This window comes from Oncorhynchus mykiss, chromosome 28 (genome assembly GCF_013265735.2).
Source record: "Oncorhynchus mykiss isolate Arlee chromosome 28, USDA_OmykA_1.1, whole genome shotgun sequence".
NCBI lineage: Eukaryota > Metazoa > Chordata > Actinopteri > Salmoniformes > Salmonidae > Oncorhynchus > Oncorhynchus mykiss.
Window position 1 is genome coordinate 42,345,889 of NC_048592.1, and position 22,558 is coordinate 42,368,446.

Genomic DNA, 22,558 nt, shown 5'->3' on the forward strand with positions numbered 1-22,558 from the left:
AGAAGGCACTCCCAGAAATCCCATTGATTTGTTCCATAAAGTTCCATAATTTATGTCCAAATAGCCACTTGTTGTTAGCGTGTTCAGCCCATAATCCATCTTCATGAGACGCGAGCATTTCATCCAGACAAAATCTCTAACAGTTCCATTACAGTCCTTTAGAAACATGTCGAACGATGTATGGAATCAATCTTTAGGATGTTTTTAACATAAAACATCAAAAATGTTCTAACCGGAGAATTCCTTTGTCTTCAGAGAAGCAATGGAATGAGAGGTAACTCTGTCGGGAGACCAAGGATCTCTGCCAGACCACTGACTCAAAGAGGTCTCATGAGCCCAGACATCATTCAAACAGTTTTAGAAACTTCAGAGTGTTTTCTATCCAATAGTAATAATAATATGCATATATTAGCATCTGGGACAGAGTAGGAGGCAGTTCACTCTGGGCACGCTATTCATCCAAAAGTGAAAATGCTGCCCCCTATCCCAAAAAGGTTAAGCACACAAGTGTAAAGGAATGAAGAATATGTACATAAAGATATATGAATGAGTGATGGTACAGAACGGCATAGGCAAGATGCAGTAGATGGTATAGAGTACAGTATATACATATGAGATAAGTAATGTAGGGTATGTAAACATGATATTAAGTGGCATTGTTTAAAGTGGCTAGTGATACATTTTTTACATGTATGGCAGCATCCACTCAATGTTAGTGGTGGCTGTTTAACAGTCTGATGGCCTTGAGATAGAAGCTGTTTTTCAATCTCTCGATCCCTGCTTTGATGCACCTGTACTGACCTCGCCTTCTGGATGATAGCAGGGTGAACAGGCAGTGGTTGTTGTCCTTGATGATCTTTTTGGCCTTCCTGTGACATCGGGTGCTGTAGGTGTCCTGGAGTAGTTTGCCCCCTGTAATGCGTTGTGCAGACCTCACTACCCTCTGGAGAGCCTTACGGTTGTGGGCGGAGCAGTTGCCGTACCAGGCAGTGATACAGCCCGACAGGATGCTCTCGATTGTGCATCTGTAAAAGTTTGTGAGTGCTTTTGGTGTCAAGCCAAATTTCTTCAGCTTCCTGAGGTTGAAGAGGCTCTGCTGCGCCTTCTTCACCACGCTGTCTGTGTGGGTGGACCAATTCAGTTTGTCCGTGATGTGTACACCGAGGAACTTAAAACTTTCTACCCTCTCCACTACTGTCCCATCGATGTGGATAGGGGGGTGCTCCCTCATGTCCTTTGTTTTGTTGACGTTGAGTGTGAGGTTATTTTCCTGACACCACACTCTGAGGGCCCTCACCTCCTCCCTGTAGGCCGTCTCGTCGTTGTTGGTAATCAAGCCTACCATTGTAGTGTCGTCTGCACACTTGATGATTGAGTTGGAGGCGTGCATGGCCACGCAGTCGTGGGTGAACAGGGAGTACAGGAGAGGGCTCAGAACGCACCCTTGTGGGGCCCCAGTGTTGAGGATCAGCGGGGTGGAGATATTGTTACCTACTCTCACCACCTGGGGGCGGCCCGTCGGGAAGTCCAGTACCCAGTGGCACAGGGCGGGGTCGAGACCCAGGGTTTCGAGCTTGATGACGAATTTGGAGGGTACTATGGTGTTAAATGCTGAGCTGTTGTCGATGAACAGCATTTATTTTCTCATAGGTATTCCTCTTGTCCAGATGGGTTAGGGCAGTGTGCAATGTGGTTGTGATTGCGTTGTCTGTGGACCTATTGGGGCAATAAGCAAAGGGCTGGAGGACGTCCTCCGGAATTTGATCGGAGCGCCCGCTCCCTCTGGACTGAAGAAACACAATAAATCATCACTAATCCACTCTGAGTTTCTCTCATCAACTGAACTGTCCCCAACCTCTTTTACACCCAACCTGACACCACATAAGGATCAGCCAAAATGCAAGGATCCATCCTTTCCACAAATCTCACTCCCACTGGACCCGAATCATCCTTTTCATCCTCGGGACGAGACCCGAAGTCAGTGGTCGTCACCACAGATACTACATCCATACTCTAGTCAGGTTCCATCTCTGAGCTCAGTGGTCCTCACCACAGGTACTACCATACTCTAGTCAGGTTCCATCTCTGAGCTCAGTGGTCCTCACCACAGGTACTACCATACTCTAGTCAGGTTCCATCTCTGAGCTCAGTGGTCCTCACCACAGATACTACATCCATACTCTAGTCATGTTCCATCTCTGAGCTCAGTGGTCGTCACCACAGATACTACATCCATACTCTAGTCAGGTTCCATCTCTGAGCTCAGTGGGCCTTTTATTTATTTAACCTTTATTTAAAAACCGACATTGAAACATGAACCAATGTGCAAATCTCCAATGTAAAGCCCAAAAGGTAAGCATCCATTATGTCAGATTGTGAAATGCGCTTTCAATTGTGTTTATGCCTGGCCAAATTATTACATGGCCTGCAATTTTTTTCTCTCTCAATCAAATCAAATCTAACAAGTAATCTAACAATTCCCAACAACTACCTAATACACACAAATCTAATGGGGTGAATGAGAATATGTACATATTGGATGAGCGATGGTCGAGAGGCATAGGCAAGATGCAATAGATGGTATAAAATACAGTATATACATGTGATATGAGTAATACAAGACATGTAAACATTATTAAAGTGGCATTATTTAAAGTGACTAGTGATCCATTTATTAAAGTGGCCAGTGATTGGGTCTCAATGTGGGCATCAGCCTCTCTGAGTTACTGGTGGCTGTTTAACAGTCTGATAGCCTTGAGATAGAAGCTGTTTTTCAGTCTCTCGGTCCCTGCTTTGATGCACCTGTACTGACCTCGCCTTCTGGATGATAGCAGGGTGAACAGGCTGTGGTTGTTGTCCTTGATGATCTTTTTGGCCTTCCTGTGACATTGGGTGGTGTAGGTGTCCTGGAGGGCAGGTAGTTTGCCCGGTGATGCGTTGTGCAGACCGCACCACCCTCTGGAGAGCCTTGAGGTTGAGGGTGGTGCAGTTGAAGACAGGATGCTCTTGATTGTGCATCTGTTTTTATGCATTCAAAAAAATCAAGAGTGGACCAGATTGACACGCTCTCGACACAATTTATTGTTTCTGCAGTTGCAGAAATTCGCCCACTTTAGATACCTATGTTGTAATTTATCTGCAGAAAAACATTGTTTGTTTTTTTAGCTGAAAAAGCAGTAGAATGCAGATTCGAATGAACGGCTCTTTCACACAATGCTATTCGGTTCTCGAAGTTCATCAGAAAGAACCGTTCAAAAAAAAAAGAGCCTTTCGTTGGCGAAGAACACGTCACCCGTGCGCATGTGCTGAAGTTTGATGTGAGTTTTGCGCGAGAGAGGTGAGTTGTTGCTGCCTCGAAGCTAACCGAAATCTGCCTCGAAACTAACCGAAATCTGCCTCGAAACTAACCGAAATCTGCCTCGATCCTAACCGAAATATGCCTCGATCCTAACCGAAATCTGCCTCGGTCCTAACCGAAATCCGCTTTCCTTCGCCGTCCGTTACTTTCAAACATCTAGTTACGGTAGTTAGCAAAAGCTCAAAGCAGGAGACCACGGAGATGATTCTTTCTAAGCGGATAGACTATGAACATTTTGAGACTCAGTAAGTAACTTTTAGCCAGCTAATACAGTAACTGTTTTGACCCTGATGGCTAACATAAACACAACAAACAGTTAGCTAACTGAGTTAGCTTAGTTAACTAGCTACTGTATAGGTTTTTGTAGGTTGTGTTGTACCTATCCCAGGCAGATCATTTGGTTTGGCTCGGACATTTGTTGTAGCTAGCTGGTAAGATTTCAGTGCAGTCATTTACCTTAGCTAGCTAGCAGCATGTTAGCAACAACCACAGATGGAAGTAACGTTAGTGGCAATAGCTAGTTAGCTAGCAGCATGTTAGCAACAACAACAGACGGAAGTAACGTTAGTGGCAATAGCTAGTTAGCTAGCAGCATGTTAGCAACAACAACAGACGGAAGTAACGTTAGTGGCAATAGCTAGTTAGGCAGCAAACAGTTGGTCCTTTTATTCACAGGTCTCAATATTCGACAGACCAAGGAAGTCAAGGAGGTGAGACCGGTGGCTACATCAGGGTAGGCAGCTAGAAGCACAACATTAAAGTACCACTCGTGTCTCCTTTTCACCTCCATTTAACACCTTGTTTAGTTAACAAAAGGCACATCTGAATAGGTGGTCCTGGTAAGTCATGACAGCAGAAGTTCCTCTTCGTTGATCCCCAACACCTTGAAGTTTGCACATTTCTAAACCCTTTTACTCAACATATTGTTTTACCCTTTAGTGTGTGTACTTTACAGTATTTATACTTGGGATATCGCTTTTCACCAGGCAAAGTTCACAAATCGTTGTCTTTAACTATATCCCTTTCATACACATACCAAAATCCCACAAATTTATGGCTGCTTTTTTTGTGTAATTGAAAGGGATAGTGGTAAGACGAAAGAAAAACATGACACATTTAAAACCCACCTAAAGAACTAGTCAAGATTGCTGCATTTTCAGACCCTGTAACCATTATACAGAAATTGGGTCTGTGAGAATGGTTCTGTTTTTTTGCAGGTGGATGTTTTACACTTCCATTGTTTAAAACACCTCCCTAATTTGAAATGAAAAACAATGTTTTTTTTGGTATTGTAATTAATTATAGGTCATATTTCATAGAAATCTGGAAACACTGGGCCGTTACTTTAACAACACCCCTCCCAATCTGCTAGTTACCCACTGATATGTATAAAAGGGGTATACCTGCAAGAAAGTGGTAAATAAGGGACTGTTTGAAAGGGGGTCATATAAACATTGCCTTATATATTTTTTTTTACATGTAATATACCACATCTTCTGTCTGAAATGGCAACTAGCTATTTAGCTACTTCTCCTTCAGACCTTTTTGTTCTGGTCCAGAACAAGGCGGTGTGATCCCCCTGTGTTGCAGCTGAATCTGCAGGGTTTGTGTGTGTAATGCTCTCCCTGTGTTGCAGCTGAATCTGCAGTATTGTGTGAGGTGGGGAAGCTCCATGCGTCCATCCAGACTGAGTCGCTCAGCCTCTAACAAGGCCTCTGAAGCCTGGGGCTCCAGTGACCATGCTGCCCAGCCGGGGATGACGAGGAGGAGGAGGAGGAGTAGTAGTAGGCGGCGAGGGCAGGGTGAAGGGACAGGGCCCGACTGGGACTCTGCTGACTCAAGCATCGTGATCTCAGATGAGGCCACGGATCATGACCTGATTGACCATCACCATGGAAACCACAGTGTCTCAGAATGTGGGTCACCACCGCTAGAGCTGTCAGTCAGCCAGGGGAAGGCTGTAATTGGTGGAAAGGTGACGGGGCAGACGGAAAGAGGCGTAGAGTCAGACGCTGAATCCTGCTGCTCATTGGACAGCATTGTCTCTGGCCCCTCTTTCATGGTTCAAGGCACTCCACTAACTCTTCCCCCTGGTCTGTGTTTGACATGTCAGAGACTTCACAGAGAAGCCCAGAGGGGAAGACCCACTCCGCTGGACAAACTAACAGACAACGGTGAATACACACAAACACACCCACCCTGTCAGAGAAGTCCTGTACCGAGCAAAACAAACCTACTGAGCAGATGTCTGATTCTAATAGACCTTCTCTCTGATTGGTCTATCAGATCCCACTTCCTTGTCATGTGACCAATGGGTTCTCATGAAGAAGTGGACACCCAGAAGACCACAGAACATTAAAGGGTAAGAGAGAGGAATGTGTGTGTGTGGTGTGTGTGTAAGTAAGTAAGTAACCCACAGTACTGCTGTTGCTATCAGGAGGCTGTGGATCCATCTGGGCCGGATTAGACACAGAGAGCAGACCAGGGGAGAACAGCCAGCCTGCTCCAGACCACACATTTTCCTACAGAGGTAACACACACTCACAACCGAAGGTAACACGGTTAAATAAAGGTTCAATTTAACACACACACACACTCACTCACTGAAGTAACAAACACCTTGTGTGTAGGAACCTGAGGAGATATGAGAACCAGGCTGTGAGCAGAGGGAGGAAGAGGAAGAAGAGGTCCAGAGGAAGTCGTCAGAAGGCGGGAACATGCATCCAAAGCAATAGTCTCAACTGCAGTGGTCTCCATAGCAGCGCTGTCCATAGCGATCCTGATGGAAAGGCGGTAGGTAGCCCAGATATGTGTTATTTCACAAAGTTCTATCTAGCGCTTCTGTGAACAAATCAAATGTATAGGTCTTTAATAACACTGGTCTTTAATAACACTGGTCTTTGATAACACTGGTCTTTAATAACACTGGTCTTTAATAACACTGGTCTTTAATAACACTGGCCTTTAATAACACTGGCCTTTAATAACACTGGCCTTTAATAACACTGGTCTTTAATAACACTGGCCTTTAATAACACTGGCCTTTAATAACACTGGCCTTTGATAACACTGGCCTTTGATAACACTGGCCTTTGATAACACTGGTCTTTAATAACACTGGTCTTTAATAACACTGGCCTTTAATAACACTGGCCTTTAATAACACTGGCCTTTAATAACACTGGCCTTTGATAACACTGGCCTTTGATAACACTGGCCTTTAATAACACTGGTCTTTAATAACACTGGCCTTTGATAACACTGGCCTTTGATAACACTGGCCTTTGATAACACTGGTCTTTAATAACACTGGTCTTTAATAACACTGGCCTTTGATAACACTGGCCTTTGATAACACTGGCCTTTGATAACACTGGCCTTTGATAACACTGGCCTTTGATAACACTGGCCTTTGATAACACTGGCCTTTGATAACACTGGCCTTTGATAACACTGGCCTTTGATAACACCGGCCTTTGATAACACTGGCCTTTGATAACACTGGCCTTTGATAACACTGGCCTTTGATAACACCGGCCTTTGATAACACTGGCCTTTGTCTAAATGAAATTCTAATATCCATGTGACATTGTTACATACAGGGATATACAATAACATTTGAAATGATTAAGTTAATAAAATCACAGACTTTTCAGTGTAGTTTGTATGAGGTACATGTATATAAAAAGTCCGGTAGCCTTCACCTGTCTAGCTTGTTGTTTATGTTGGCCAATCAAAGCAGCAAAGAGACTCAATGTGTCGCAAGTGGAGTGACAGTTCACAAAGTCAATGCAAGATGGAGTTAAATGGCTACAACGAGCACCAACATGTAGGCTGTTGTGTTATCTGTATGGGGTTGTGGAGAAAGCACAAAATGTGGCCTCAATTAGCCTAGCTAGCTAAATAGCTACTCCAGCCCATGACCTGATGAATAACATTGTGGGTGCTACATTAATTAATTAATCAGAAGTCTACATACACCTTAGCCAAATACATTTAAAGTAAGTTTTTCACAAATCCTAGTATAAATTCCCTGTCTTAGGTCAGTTAGGATCACCACTTTATTTTAAGAATGTCAAATGTCAGAATAATAGTAGAGAATTATTTATTTCAGCTTTTATTTCTTCCATCACATTCCCAGTGGGTCAGAAGTTTACATACACTCAATTAGTATTTGGTAGCATTGCCTTTAAATTGTTTAAATTGGGTCAAATGTTACGGGAATCCTTCCACAAGCTTCCCGCAATAAGTTGGGTGAATTTTGGCCCATTCCTCCTGACAGAGCTGGTGTAACTGAGTCGGGTTTGTAGGCCTCCTGGCTCGCACACTCTTTTTCAGTTCTGCCCACAATTTTTCTATAGGATTGAGGTCAGGGCTTTATGATGGCCATTCCAATACCTTGACTTTGTGGTCCTTAAGCCATTTTGCCACAACTTTGGAAGTATGCTTGGGGTCGTTGTCCATTTGGAAGACCAAGCTTTAACTTCCTGACTGATGTCTTGATGTTGCTTCAATATATACACATAATTTTCCATCCTCATGATGCCATCTATTTTGTGAAGTGTACTAGTCCCTCCTGCAGCAAAGCACCCCCACAACATGATGCTGCCACCCCCGTGCTTCACGGTTAAGATCGTGTTCTTCGGCTTGCAAGCCTCCCCATTTTTCCTCCAAACATAACAATGGTCATTATGGCCAAACAGTTCTATTTTTGTTTCATCAGACCAGAGGACATTTCTCCAAAAGGTACAATCTTTGTCCCCATGTGCAGTTGCAAACCGTAGTCTGGATTTTTTTTTCAGGTTGTGTTGATATAGGACTCGTTTTACTGTGGATATAGATACTTTTGTACCTGTTTCCTCCAGCATCTTCAAAAGGTCCTTTGCTGTTGTTCTGGGATTGATTTGTACTTTTCGCACCAAAGTACATTGATCTCTAGGAGACAGAACGCGTCTCCTTCCTGAGCGGTATGACGGCTGCGTGGTCCCATGGTGTTTATACTTCTGTACTATTGTTTAAACAGATTAACGTGGTACCTTCAGGCTTTTGGAAATGTCTTCCAAGGATGAAACAGACTTCAATGTTTTTTCTGAGGTCTTGGCTGATTTCTTTTGATTTTCCCATGATGTCAATCAGAGGCACTGAGTTTGAAGGTAGGCCTTGAAATACATCCACAGGTACACCTCCAATTGACTCAAATGATGTCAATTAGTCTATCAGAAGCTTCTAAAGCCATGACATCATTTTCTGGAATTTTCCAAGTTGTTTAAAGGCACAGTCAACTTAGTGTATGTAAACTTCTGACCCACTTGAATTGTGATACAATGAATTATAAGTTAAATAATCTGTCTGTAAACAATTGTTGGAAAAATGAATGGGGGTCATGCACAGCGCAGATGTACTAACCAACTTGCCAAAACTATAGTTTGTTAACAAGAAATTTGTGTAGTTGTTGAAAAACAAGTTAATGACTCCAACCTAACACTACATGTGAGGTCGTCTTGGCTGTAGCCCAGTAGCTTCTCTCTCTGCCTCCGTCTACTTGCTCCCATCTTACCAGCACCTCCGCAGCAATAGAGCACTAGCCTCCTCCACGTGCAGCAGTGCTCAGGTTACAAACGGTTTTTAATTAATTTTTATTCTGGATATCCGACGCACATTCGTGATACTGTTCGGATAGTGAAATGATTTCATAACCCCATCCCTAGCGGTTAGCGTTACCGCTCCATTGTGTATGTTGTGACCTGCAGGAGAACAGTGATGACAGCGGTCTGGAGCGTACACGCAGGGTCCTCACCTTCCAGGTGGTCCCCTCCACCGTTACCATGGAAACCCAGCCGGAGGCCATGCCCCCAGAGGAGGAGGAGCCCAGGAAGAAGAGCGGCGGCTTCAGATCGCAGCTGGCTCAGCTCCATGCCAACCGCAGCCGTGTCGTCAGGGAAACACACACATGACTGATGACATCACTGTCAGTTTCCAAATATGTTCTTTATTGCCATCCTTGATTGTTTGTCAATTCTCTACCTGCTTCTGCTCAGTTTGTTCTCCTTCAAGCATGGCTGGAGGGAGTTACCATCATATCTCTTCCATTAGAGGGGACATGCATGGAGTTACTATTTACACAGTGTCTCTTATACTAGTTGAATCTAGTTTTGAATGTAAATAATAATCAGCCTCATTGTCATGTTTCTGTTGAAGTTAGTTATCTGTATCAGATCTTCCCTGTTTATTTCACACTGAAGAATACATGTTATTTTATTGTATCTCTTCTGTTCAGAGATGAGGTCTCTACTACCAGACACAGCTGGGACAGTGCCCTCTACTGATCTGGCCCGTATTCATAAACCTCAGAATAGGACTGCTGATCTAGGACCAGATCAGAATGAAGGGACAGGGGGTCCTGATCCTATTCAGAAGGGACAGGGGGGTCCTGATTCTATTCAGAATGAAGGGACAGGGGGCCCTGGTCCTATTCAGAATGAAGGGACAGGGGGTCCTGATTCTATTCAGAATGAAGGGACAGGGGTCCTGATCCTATTCAGAAGGGACAGGGGTCCTGATCCTATTCAGAATGAAGGTACAGGGGGTCCTGATTCTATTCAGAATGAAGGTACAGGGGGTCCTGATTCTATTCAGAATGAAGGGACAGGGGGTCCTGATTCTATTCAGAATGAAGGGACAGGGGGTCCTGATTCTATTCAGAATGAAGGGACAGGGGGTCCTGATTCTATTCAGAATGAAGGGACAGGGGGTCCTGATTCTATTCAGAATGAAGGGACAGGGGGTCCTGATTCTATTCAGAATGAAGGGACAGGGGGTCCTGATTCTATTCAGAATGAAGGGACAGGGGGTCCTGATCCTATTCAGAATGAAGGGACAGGGGGTCCTGATCCTATTCAGAATGAAGGGACAGGGGGTCCTGATTCTATTCAGAATGAAGGGACAGGGGATCCTGATTCTATTCAGAATGAAGGGACAGGGGGTCCTGATCCTAGATCAGCACTCCTATTCAGAGATGCTTTTTGAATATTGACCAAGGCTTGACATTGCGATGAATTTGCTAGTGCCAACTGAAAGCTACTGGCCCGAATGGGAAATAATACTATCCTGGGTTGACATCTGACATAAACTCAGCAAAAAAAGAAACGTCCTCTCACTGTCAACTGTGTCTATTTTCAGAAAACTTAATTAACATGTGTAAATATTTGTATGAACATAAGATTCAACAACTGAGACATAAACTGAACAAGTTCCACAGACATGTGACTAACGGAAATTTAATAATGTGTCCCTGAACAAAGGGGGGTCAAAAGTAACAGTCAGAATCTGGTGTGGCCACCAGCTGCACCAGATTTGCCAGTTCTTGCTGTGAGATGTTACACCACTCTTCCACCAAGGCACCTGCAAGTTCCCGACCTTTCTGGTGGGAATGGCCCTAGGCCTCACCCTCCGATCCAACGGGTCTCAGACCTGCTCAATGGGATTGAGATCTGGGCTCTTCGCTGGCCATGGCAGAACACTGACGTTCCTGTCTTGCAGGAAATCACGCACAGAACGAACAGTGTGGCTAGCGCAAAAGACTAGCGCAAAGGACTAGCTTAACAGAATAGCGCAACAGACTAGCTTAACAGAATAGCGCAACAGACTAGCTTAACAGAATAGCGCAACAGACTAGTTTAACAGACTAGTTTAACAGAATAGCGCAACAGACTAGCTTAACAGAATAGCGCAACAGACTAGCTTAACAGAATAGCGCAACAGACTAGTTTAACAGACTAGTTTAACAGAATAGCGCAACAGACTAGCTTAACAGAATAGCGCAACAGACTAGCTTAACAGAATAGCGCAAAATACTAGTTTAACAGAATAGCGCAACAGACTAGTTTAACAGAATAGCGCAACAGACTAGCTTAACAGAATAGCGCAACAGACTAGCTTAACAGAATAGCGCAACAGACTAGTTTAACAGAATAGCGCAACAGACTAGCTTAACAGAATAGCGCAACAGACTAGTTTAACAGAATAGCGCAACAGACTAGCTTAACAGAATAGCGCAACAGACTAGCTTAACAGAATAGCGCAACAGACTAGCTTAACAGAATAGCGCAACAGACTAGTTTAACAGAATAGCGCAACAGAATAGCGCAACACCCTTCAAATGAAACATCAGGAAGCAAACCAAAGCCGCTATATTTTTCATAAACTGATCAGAAATGAAATCACGGAATAGCAGTAGAACTTCTAAATCGGTTACCATAACGCCAATGACTTTTCAAGCGCCAAAGAGCCTAGAGGAAATGTCAGATTTACAAAGTAGGCTATTACATGATGACTGAATTTCACATTCGCAAATATTCAACCAAGACTTTGAACTTTTTGATATGGTTTGCATAGCCATTCTTGGCTTCGCATTTACTGGTAGATATAATAACTTGGAACATCTTTCCTACTGCTTTCTGTCTTTGGTGAGCTGTTCCACACAACCAAATAACATTATATTAGTCAAATGCCCTGAATACAACAGGTGTAGACTTTACCTTGAAATGCCCCGAATACAACAGGTGTAGACTTACCGTGAAATGCCCCGAATACAACAACTTTATGCTTATTTACTAGCCCTTTCCCAATAATGCAGAGTTCTAAATTAAGAAAATAATTGCTAAAAATAAAAGGAAATAGTAGCACAACGATAAACTCAACATGCAACAATTTCAAAGATTTGATTTATGAGGAAATCAGTCAAATGAAATACATTCATTAGGCCCTAATCTATGGATTTCACATGACTGGGAATACATTCATTAGGCCCTAATCTATGGATTTCACATGACCGGAAATACATTCATTAGGCCCTAATCTATGGATTTCACATGACTGGAAATACATTCATTAGGCCCTAATCTATGGATGTCACATGGCTGGAAATACATTCATTAGGCCCTAATCTATGGATTTCACATGACTGGAAATACATTCATTAGGCCCTAATCTATGGATTTCACATGACTGGAAATACATTCATTAGGCCCTGATCTATGGATTTCACATGACTGGAAATACAGATATCCTCAAAAAAAGGTAGGTGCTTGGATCAGAAAACCAGTCAGTATCTGGTGTGACCTCCATTTGTGGTCACTTATTAGGACCCCATTATTAGGGTGAGGCACATGGGCTATCGACAGCTTACTTCACAACATACACTTAGTATTACTTTCTTTGCTACAGTACACATATCTTCCTGGCACATTACATCATTTATGCAGCAGCATACAATACATTTTTGGACTCACCTTGTTGTGCTGTGCTCACTTTTTCCCCTCTTAATTTCGCCTACTGTTCTGACTTGGTGGTGGACATGTAGCCTATAGCCTGTTTTAGAGAAATGTCATCATTGAATATTGTTAGAGCTGTCATTGTCTGCTTACATGCCCCCTTTATTTATCCTACAGTTCTGACTTGGTGTACAGGGAGGACACTGTAAGAACGGCCCATGTTCTGAATTATGTCGCTGTACTTTTCACTAGTGCTGAAGAAATAGTTATATTGACTACGTCATTCCTAGCTCGCTCATTGTCTTAATCAAAATTACGGATTGCCTCTTATCTGCTCGTCGTCCTCTTGAGTTTGTACATCTCAATTGTCAGTAGAAACCACATTTGATAAAGCAAGTCAGCCATATCAGCTATATTTTTTTTAAAGGCAGTAAATGAGGCTGAATGTTTTGCTGCCAGACAAGGCTCCGCTGATTGCCAGGTGTAGCAGTGGTAAGGATTCACTCCTTGGTACTGAAAATAAAGCTCTGCTGTTGGGACAGCTTTATGTCGGCCCTAACAGTTTTTGGGCACCGTTATAGTGCAATTAATGTATTGTTTAGAATTGTGTTGTGGCTTTGCTGGCATGCATCTAAAACTTTTAAAAAATGTTTTCCCCACCAAGATTTACATGCTAAAATCACCACTGCAAGAAGACCAAGACGAATGGATGCACTCATTAGCATTGCTACAAAATGTGAATGAAAACGACTCCTCCGATGGTGAGGAAGAAATTAATCATAGTGACATCTCTGATGAGTATTCTTCTGATTCTAGGCCTCAACCTGAACTTACACCTCTGAGGCCTGAGCGCAATAAAGCCATAACTGTGTGCCTTGAGCAGGTGCCCACACCACCACCAAAAGAAACAGGAGAATTCTACAGGCTATTATCAGCACAAAATGTCATCATTGAGGGAGCCGGCCCTACACCTCCAGCAAGAAACTAAATCAGCAACACAACAGCTTTCATTGTTCATGTGACATGCTCCAACTGACTGCTATCATATCAACACTTGTATTCAAATCAAATGTATTTATAAAGCCCTTTTTACATCAGCTAATGTCACAAAGTGTTTATAAAGAAACCCAGCGAAAAACCCCAAACATCAAGCAATGCAGATGTAGAAGCACAGTGGCTAGGAAAAACTCCCTAGAAAGGCAGGAATCTAGGAATAAACCTAGAGAGGAACTGTGGGTTTGCGCAACCGACGAATTTCTGCACAAACGGTCAGAACCCATCTGAGAGAATCTAGGAATAAACCTAGAGAGGAACCAGGCTCTCATTATGCCATTATTGCTTTTGCCATTATTGCTCATTCTGGCGCCGGCCCTGGAAGGTGAGCATTTGCCCACTGAACTCGGTTACAATGCCGAACTGCAGTCAGGTCAAGACAACGAGTTTCCCTGAGACGGTTTCTGAGTTTGTGCAGAAATTCTTCGGTTGTGCAAATCCACAGTTTCATCAGCTGTCTGGTCTCAGACGATCCCACAGTTTCATCAGCTGTCTGGGTGGCTGGTCTCAGAGGATCCCACAGTTTCATCAGCTGTCTGGGTGGCTGGTCTCAGAGGATCCCACAGTTTCATCAGCTGTCTGGGTGGCTGGTCTCAGAGGATCCCACAGTTTCATCAGCTGTCTGGGTGGCTGGTCTCAGAGGATCCCACAGTTTCATCAGCTGTCTGGGTGGCTGGTCTCAGACGATCCCACAGTTTCATCAGCTGTCTGGGTGGCTGGTCTCAGACGATCCCACAGTTTCATCAGCTGTCTGGGTGGCTGGTCTCAGAGGATCCCGCGGGTGACAAAGTTGAATGTGGAGATCCTGGGTTGGCGTGGTTACACGTGGTCTGCATTTGTGAGGCCAGTTGGACGTACTGCCAAATCGTCTAAAACGATGTTGCAGGCGGCTTATGGTAGAGAAATTAACAAATTCTCTAGTAACAGCTCTGGTGGACATTCCTGCAGTCAACATGTCAATTGCGCGCGCCCTCAACTTGAGACGTTTGGCATTGTGTCATGTGACAAAACTGCACATTTTAGAGTGGCCTTTTATTGTCCCCAGCACAAGGTGCACCTGTGTAATGATCATGCTTTTTAATCAGCTTCTTGATATTATCTTGGCAAAGGAGAAAAGCTCACTAACAGGGAAGTAAACAAATTTTGTGCACAAAATGAGAGAAATAAGCTTTTAGTACGTATGGAAAATGTCTGGGATCTTTTATTTCAGCTCATTAAACATGGGACCAACACTTTACATGTTGCATTTATATATGTTTTGGTTCAGTGTACATAAACTGTTGTATGCATGTATGTTGTCAACTCTTAAATTTAGTTTTTTTTTTTTTTATGCATTAAAGTGTCTCTTTATTAACACAAAGCAGTTTGCAAAAACACCATTCACTGATTAAGGAAAGGCAGATAGCGACGCGCTGCTAGAGAATAGATAGCGACGCGCTGCTAGAGAATAGATAGCGACGCGCTGCTAGAGAATAGATAGCGACGCGCTGCTAGAGAATAGATAGCGACGCGCTGCTAGAGAATAGATAGCGACGCGCTGCTAGAGAATAGATAGCGACGCGCTGCTAGGGATTTGATAGCGACGCGCTGCTAGGGATTTGATAGCGACGCGCTGCTAGGGATTTGATAGCGAAATGCTGCTAGGGATTTGATAGCGACGTGCTGCTAGGGAATTGATAGCGCCATGCTGCTAGGGAATTGATAGCGACGCGCTGCTAGTGAATTGATAACGACGCGCTGCTAGTGAATTGATAACGACATGCTGCTAGGGAATTGATAACGACGCGCTGCTAGTGAATTGATAGCGACCCGCTGCTAGTGAATTGATAGCGAAATGCTGCTAGGGAATTGATAACGACGCGCTGCTAGTGAATTGATAGCGACATGCTGCTAGGAAATAGATAGCGACATGCTGCTAGAGAATAGATAGCGACAACGATTAGCTCTGACTTCTCCCTTCAGTCTCCTCTATTTGGCTAAAAGCCTGTCACAACAATACTGAAGCCTGTGTGTACCAAGGTTTGGTGGGTGTGTGAGCCTGGAGTAGGGTAAAGTCCCTAGACGCTGATCTTGGGTCCGTTTTGCATTTCCCCCCACTAATGGTGAAGGTTAGGATTGGGGGAGGGGAAGCTGATCCTAGATCTGTACCTAGGGGAGCATGTGAACCCTTACCTCTCCCTCTGGTCACGGAGCATAAACATGACTTGTGTGTCTACCTCAGTGTTGGGTGGTTGCGTTAGTGTTTAAAGTCAGTGTGTGTGTGTCAGTGCTCGATGTCGGTCGTTCTCTCTCTGGAGTTTGTCAGTGTGTGTGTGTCGATGGTTCCATCTCCCTGCAGTGTGTGTGTGTCGATGGTTCCATCTCCCTGCAGTGTGTGTGTGTCGATGGTTCCATCTCCCTGCAGTGTGTGTGTGTCGATGGTTCCATCTCCCTGCAGTGTGTGTGTGAGCTTGGGGTGTGTGTGTGATCGAAGCTGTCTGTTCTGGGTTGCCATGTGAACGATGCGTAGCTCCTCCTCCTCCAGATCTTTCAACAGCATCAGCACTGCCTCCAGAGTGTGGGACTGGAAACGCACACACACACACACACACACACACATCATCAATACATACAATACACACTCAACGTCAACAAAACTAAGGAGATGATTGTGGACTTCAGGAAACAGCAGAGGGAACACCCCCCTATCCACATCGATGGAACAGTAGTGGAGAGGGTAGCAAGTTTTAAGTTCCTCGGCATACACATCACAGACAAACTGAATTGGTCCACTCACACAGACAGCATCGTGAAGAAGGCGCAGCAGCGCCTCTTCAACCTCAGGAGGCTGAAGAAATTCGGCTTGTCACCAAAAGCACTCACAAACTTCTACAGATGCACAATCGAGAGCATCCTGGCGGGCTGTATCACCGCCTGGTATGGCAACTGCACCGCCCTCAACCGTAAGGCTCTCCAGAGGGTAGTGAGGTCTGCACAACGCATCACCGGGGGCAAACTACCTGCCCTCCAGGACACCTACACCACCCGATGTCACAGGAAGGCCATAAAGATCATCAAGGACATCAACCACCCGAGCCACTGCCTGTTCACCCCGCTATCATCCAGAAGGCGAGGTCAGTACAGGTGCATCAAAGCTGGGACCGAGAGACTGAAAAACAGCTTCTATCTCAAGGCCATCAGACTGTTAAACAGCCACCACTAACACTGAGTGGCTGCTGCCAACACACTGACACTGACTCAACTCCAGCCACTTTAATAATGGGAATTGATGGGAAATGATGTAAATATATCACTAGCCACTTTAAACAATGCTACCTTATATAAATGTTACTTACCCTACATTATTCATCTCATATGCATACGTATATACTGTACTCTATATCATCGACGGTATCCTTATGTAATACATATATCACTAGCCACTTTAAACTATACCACTTTGTTTACATACTCATCTCATATGTATATACTGTACTCGATACCATCTACTGCATCTTGCCCATGCCGCTCTGTACCATCACTCATTCATATATCTTTATGTACATATTCTTTATCCCCTTACACTGTGTACAAGACAGTAGTTTTGGAATTGTTAGTTAGATTACTTGTTATTACTGCATTGTCGGAACTAGAAGCACAAGCATTTCGCTACACTCGCATTAACATCTGCTAACCATGTGTATGTGACAAATAAAATTTGATTTGATTTGATTTACCTACAAACAGTACATTCATACATACATACATATAGTACATACCTACATACACACGCACATACATACAGTACATACACACATACAGTACATACCTACATACACACATTTGAAATACATGAATGAAGCCATAGTATGAATGGAAGACCCCATCACCAAATAGTTTGTGTGTAGACAGCAGAGGAGTGTTGTCTGGGTAGCAGAGAAGGGTCTGGGTAGCAGAGGAGGGTAGCAGAGGAGTGTTGTCTGGGTAGCAGAGGTGGGTCTGGGTAGCAGAGGAGTGTTGTCTGGGTAGCAGAGCAGTGTTGTCTGGGTAGCAGAGGAGTGCGGTCTGGGTAGCAGAGGAGTGTTGTCTGGGTAGCAGAGGAGTGTTGTCTGGGTAGCAGAGGTGGGTCTGGGTAGCAGAGGAGTGTTGTCTGGGTAGCAGAGGAGTGTTGTCTGGGTAGCAGAGGAGTGTTGTCTGGGTAGCAGAGGAGTGTTGTCTGGGTAGCAGAGGAGTGTTGTCTGGGTAGCAGAGGAGTGTTGTCTGGGTAGCAGAGGAGTGTTGTCTGGGTAGCAGAGGAGTGTTGTCTGGGTAGCAGAGGAGTGTTGTCTGGGTAGCAGAGGAGTGTTGTCTGGGTAGCAGAGGTGGGTCTGGGTAGCAGAGGTGGGTCTGGGTAGCAGAGGAGTGTTGTCTGGGTAGCAGAGGTGGGTCTGGGTAGCAGAGGAGTGTTGTCTGGGTAGCAGAGGTGGGTCTGGGTAGCAGAGGAGTGTTGTCTGGGTAGCAGAGGAGTGTTGTCTGGGTAGCAGAGGTGGGTCTGGGTAGCAGAGGAGTGTTGTCTGGGTAGCAGAGGTGGGTCTGGGTAGCAGAGGAGTGTTATCTGGGTAGCAGAGGTGGGTCTGGGTAGCAGAGGAGTGTTATCTGGGTAGCAGAGGTGGGTCTGGGTAGCAGAGGAGTGTTGTCTGGGTAGCAGAGCAGTGTTGTCTGGGTAGCAGAGCAGTGTTGTCTGGGTAACAGAGCAGTGTTGTCTGGGTAGCAGAGCAGTGTTGTCTGGGTAGCAGAGCAGTGTTGTCTGGGTAGCAGAGCAGTGTTGTCTGGGTAGCAGAGGAGTGTTGTCTGGGTAGCAGAGCAGTGTCTATTACCTTCCTAGCTGCAGGTCGAGGTGATGGGGAGGAGAACTTGTCTCTAGGAATAGGCTTCATCCCCAACTGTTCCCGGATCTTACTGTAGAGGGTTAGGAGACAGGGTTTAGGAGACAGGGTTTAGGAGACAGGGTTAAAGGTGTGTAACGTTGTGAGGGGGCGGGTCTTACTTGGTCTCCTCCATACTGTAGTTTAGGGGGTCGTTCTCTGATTCCGCCTCTGTCTGTCCATTGGTGGAGCTGACGTTCTCCGGCTGGCCACCGGTCGAGAACTGCTTCTGGGCGGCGGCAGGGGGTGTGGTTATCTCCTCTCCCTCGTTGAGAGCGAAAACAAGCTCCTCCTCTGTCACCACTGGACACACACACGTTAGTACACACACACACACACACACGTTACTACACACACAGTTGCAACAGCCCAAAACCTAAATCGGACCCCTACGGCTTCAGGATATAAGTACTTGAAGCATACTTCCCCAAAACACAAACATTGTCACAGCTGAAGACAACTGACCCTGGTTGTCCAGTTTGTGTAGGCGTGGCAGGCATCGCAGCACGTTGAGACGGTATTGGCTGGGGACTGTTCCGCAGCAGGGGTTCTCAGCCAACCAGAGCACTCGTAGGCGTGTGAGGGGGCGGAGATGGGAGAGCTCTGAGAGAGAAGGGATGAGGTTCCGTCTGAGGTACAACTCACTCAGACACACACAGCCCGACAGAGATGACAGGGACAAGATGGAGTTCACACTGGAGAGAGAGGACCTGGTTAATGTAGGGTGTCGTCAAGGTTGATTTATCATATGCACAGCAGGCAGCGTAGTGTTACATTGAACCTTTATTTAACTAAACAAGTCAGGTTAAGAACAAATTCTTATTTACAATGACGGCCGGCTGTGACTTCATCAGTCCCAATTTGACAAGCACTTGATAATGCCTCGAATTTCACGTCGGCATCCCCTTTGTGTGGTCGTAATGCCCCCTAAAATACATGCCTTTTGCGGGCCAGTGGCTCACTCACATCCGTCACGTGATCTCACTGGCTACAAGTGAAGACAGACACAACTGCACGTGTCCTTATCCAATTCCGAGGTGCATATTGAAGATATTGGATGAACTGTCCAACAAGATGAGTAGGCCTAACGAACAGCAAAATCACTAGCCAATGTCAATCTACTATCCCCCATAGTACAACAGTTGACCTGTTCTATGCCAGAAAGAAATATTCCAAACATAGTCTTGGACAGTTGTGGGATGCGATAGATCCCACATTAATACAACCACTAGCATCAACACACCTTTTATATGCAATGTGGCTGACGCAACAGATCAGAACGTTTAGCTTAAAATGTTAATAAACTATTAGGCTACTTCTTCACATTATAAGCTCAGCAATGTGCACACAGGAGAAGGCTATAAGCGCGAATGTTCAATTAGCAGGAAAACACCAGTGTCAAAGGTGATCGCAAATGCACTTATGCATGTAATGCTTTTATTATAAAGGTGCATTTTTATGGCTAAAATGATCTTCCCCAAACATGAAACTCTCGTGCTACTTATGTATGTAGTTAGGCTCTACACCCCTTGTAAAGCAGATTAATGTGCTTCATTTTAAGAAGTTATTTGGCCACTTTAATTGTGATACAAATGTTATCTGCTCCCGAGTGGCGCAGCGGTTTAAGGCACTGCATCTCAGTGCTAGAGACATCACTACAGAGCCTGGTTCGATTCCAGGCTGTATCACAACCGGCCGTGATTGGGAGTCCCATAGGGCGGTGCACAATTGGCCCAGCGTCGTCCGGGTTTGGCCGGTGTAGGCCGTCATTGTAAATAAGAATTTGTTCTTAACTGACTTGCCTAGTTAAATAAAGGTTAAATAAAATATATAATTCACAAGTGATAGGATAATATTGTCAGCCATCAGACTATTCTTGATTTATTATTGCCTTTAAATATACTAAATAATATGTGTGAAATTTGTTTTGATTTAGAACGGACCATTATCATGCACATGTCTCAGAACAGGGGCAGCGGGAAAAAATACATGCCCTTAAATAGCGAATGGAGGACACTTTTCCCCCGTGATTCATTTTCATGCCAGTAGGCTATACTCTTGTTGTAAAGGGAAGTAATGTTAGGCGGCAGAGTAGGGTAGCCTAGTGGTTAGAGCGTTGGACTAGTCACCGAAAAGTTGCAAGTTCGAATCCCCGAGCTGACAAGGTACAAATCTGTCGTCCTGCCCCTGAACCCACTGTTCCTAGGCCATCATTGAAAATAAGAATTTGTTCTTAATTGACTTGCCTAGTAAAATAAAGATAAAATAAATAATTAAAGAAGTTGAGATATAAATATAGTAGGCCTAGTCTATAGAAAGCTGATTGGATCCTCCTATTTTCTCACCCAATTGCATAGCCTATAGAAATATTGTGCAACATGAGCTCATGGGCTCTCATGAAGTGTTTGATTAGATTTTCCATTACATTTACATTGATGTCAGAGTGATTCGAGGGACAATAGAGTTCTGAGTATCAGTCAGTTAGACAGTTTGGTAGGTTACTAATGACCAGCAGCAGCATCAGAGCTTGGAGAAGCCTAATTACCGTGACTAAATGGTCACATGGAATTTGACTGCCATCATGGCGGTAATACATTCACCGTAACAGCGTAATACATTCACCGTATGTGTGTGTGTGTGTGTGTGTGTGTGTGTGTGTGTGTGTGTGTGTGTGTGTGTGTGTATATAGACAGCCAACCTGAGAGTCAGGACCTCGATGTGGGGTATCTGGGTAAATATGGAGATCTAGAGAGAGGAGGGATAGAGGGAGGAGAAATAGGAGGGATGGATAGAGGGAAGAGAGAGAAAGGATGGATAGAGAGATAGGATGGAGAGAGCGAGAGGGAGGAGAGAGAGAGGATGGAGAAAGAGGAAAGAGAGAGGGAGGAGAGAGAAGATGGATTGAGGAGAGAGAGGGGGGGGGGGAGGAGAGGGAGAGAGAGAGAGGGTGGAGAGAGGGGGAGGAGAGAGAGAGGACAGATGGAGGAGAGAGATAGAGAAGGAAGGAAGAACTTTAGAGTTGAGACAAAGCTAACTAGTTAGCTAGCTAACCACTTAAACATGGGATATTAAAATTATATTCTGTCAACCCAGAACAGCTAAAAACAAACATAGAAATTGAGAATACACATACTCACGTCTGTCAAGTTGCAGCCCCTGAAAGGGAAAGACAAAACATTGGACACATTAGAGAAATGAGGACGGTCCACTAACTATAGGATAGTTAGCTAACCCATCTAGCCTCCCACCTACCAGCAGTTGAGTTTCTTCACACTGTCCAGATCCGAGGCCTTGGCTTTGGCCAGGACCAACTTCCGTGTTAGCTTCATACTGCAGACGTGTTGTGGGTGATTATACGAGTCTCTAATAACCAATTATCGATCCAAACTAAAGTATCGTGGCAATGCAGCTCCCATCAGATCATTTATAGCTACACAGCACACCTACCGGACCAGTAACGCCTGTGTGTGTGTGTACTGTGAACGGGCGGGCTACCGTGGCGTCTGTAGTTACCGACGTTACCGGACGTTACCATCCGGTTAACCATTTCCACTCTCACACTCACAAAGAGCAGATGGAAAGGTGTCACATATAACAGATGTACTTTAGAAGAAATGGGAGGAGGGGTCCTGCGTCGTCAGTGGGTCCCGCGGTGCATTCTGGGACATGGCGAGTCCTCCATGGAGACCGTTGGGCGCTTCCTCAAAAACACACAACAGTAGTATGACTTCCGCCAACAACAACATTATGGATATATATATATATATATATATATTTTTTTTTTTTTACCGTGATGTGAGATAATTAAATTGTTCTCTGTAATCTCGTATCGTTTTGTAATCGTGACATGTACGTACTTTTGAGGAAAACAGTGAGGTTTTGTCGACGTGCCAGTCGGATCGAGGAAACTCGAACATGTCTGCCTTGTTAGAGGTTAAACACGATGCGCGAGTCGGAGCGTCCTGAACGCGACATCATACCCTGACTTTCAC

The 22,558-nt window shown here is 44.7% G+C and overlaps 2 protein-coding genes across 5 annotated transcripts; one reads left to right on the top strand and one right to left on the bottom strand.

Annotated features, from left to right (window-relative positions):
• The first annotated feature begins 3,254 nt into the window (after window positions 1–3,254).
• On the top strand, window positions 3,255–10,504 carry si:ch211-227n13.3. Of its 4 annotated transcripts, none has more exons than XM_021590146.2 (7): window positions 3,301–3,603; window positions 4,034–4,091; window positions 4,995–5,532; window positions 5,645–5,720; window positions 5,796–5,888; window positions 5,989–6,151; window positions 9,109–10,504. In XM_021590146.2, the coding sequence occupies exons 1-7, from the start codon at window positions 3,560–3,562 to the stop codon at window positions 9,310–9,312; spliced, it is 1,176 nt and encodes a 391-aa protein (XP_021445821.2). In that variant the 5' UTR covers window positions 3,301–3,559; the 3' UTR covers window positions 9,313–10,504. The 4 variants fall into 4 exon arrangements, with proteins under 4 accessions (XP_021445824.2, XP_021445823.2, XP_021445821.2 ...); XM_036966484.1 differs by having other exon boundaries at window positions 4,034–4,068; XM_021590149.2 differs by lacking the exon at window positions 4,034–4,091 and having other exon boundaries at window positions 3,255–3,337.
• A 4,354-nt stretch (window positions 10,505–14,858) lies between these two features.
• cfap410 (cilia and flagella associated protein 410) lies at window positions 14,859–22,252 on the bottom strand. The gene is made up of 7 exons (XM_036966040.1): window positions 21,819–22,252; window positions 21,704–21,722; window positions 21,265–21,311; window positions 19,032–19,261; window positions 18,689–18,869; window positions 18,519–18,600; window positions 14,859–16,246 (listed from the first exon to the last, which is right to left on the bottom strand). Exons 1-7 carry the CDS (start codon window positions 21,893–21,895, stop codon window positions 15,947–15,949), a joined length of 936 nt encoding a protein of 311 aa, XP_036821935.1. The 5' UTR covers window positions 21,896–22,252; the 3' UTR covers window positions 14,859–15,946.
• Between the last annotated feature and the right edge of the window lie 306 nt (window positions 22,253–22,558).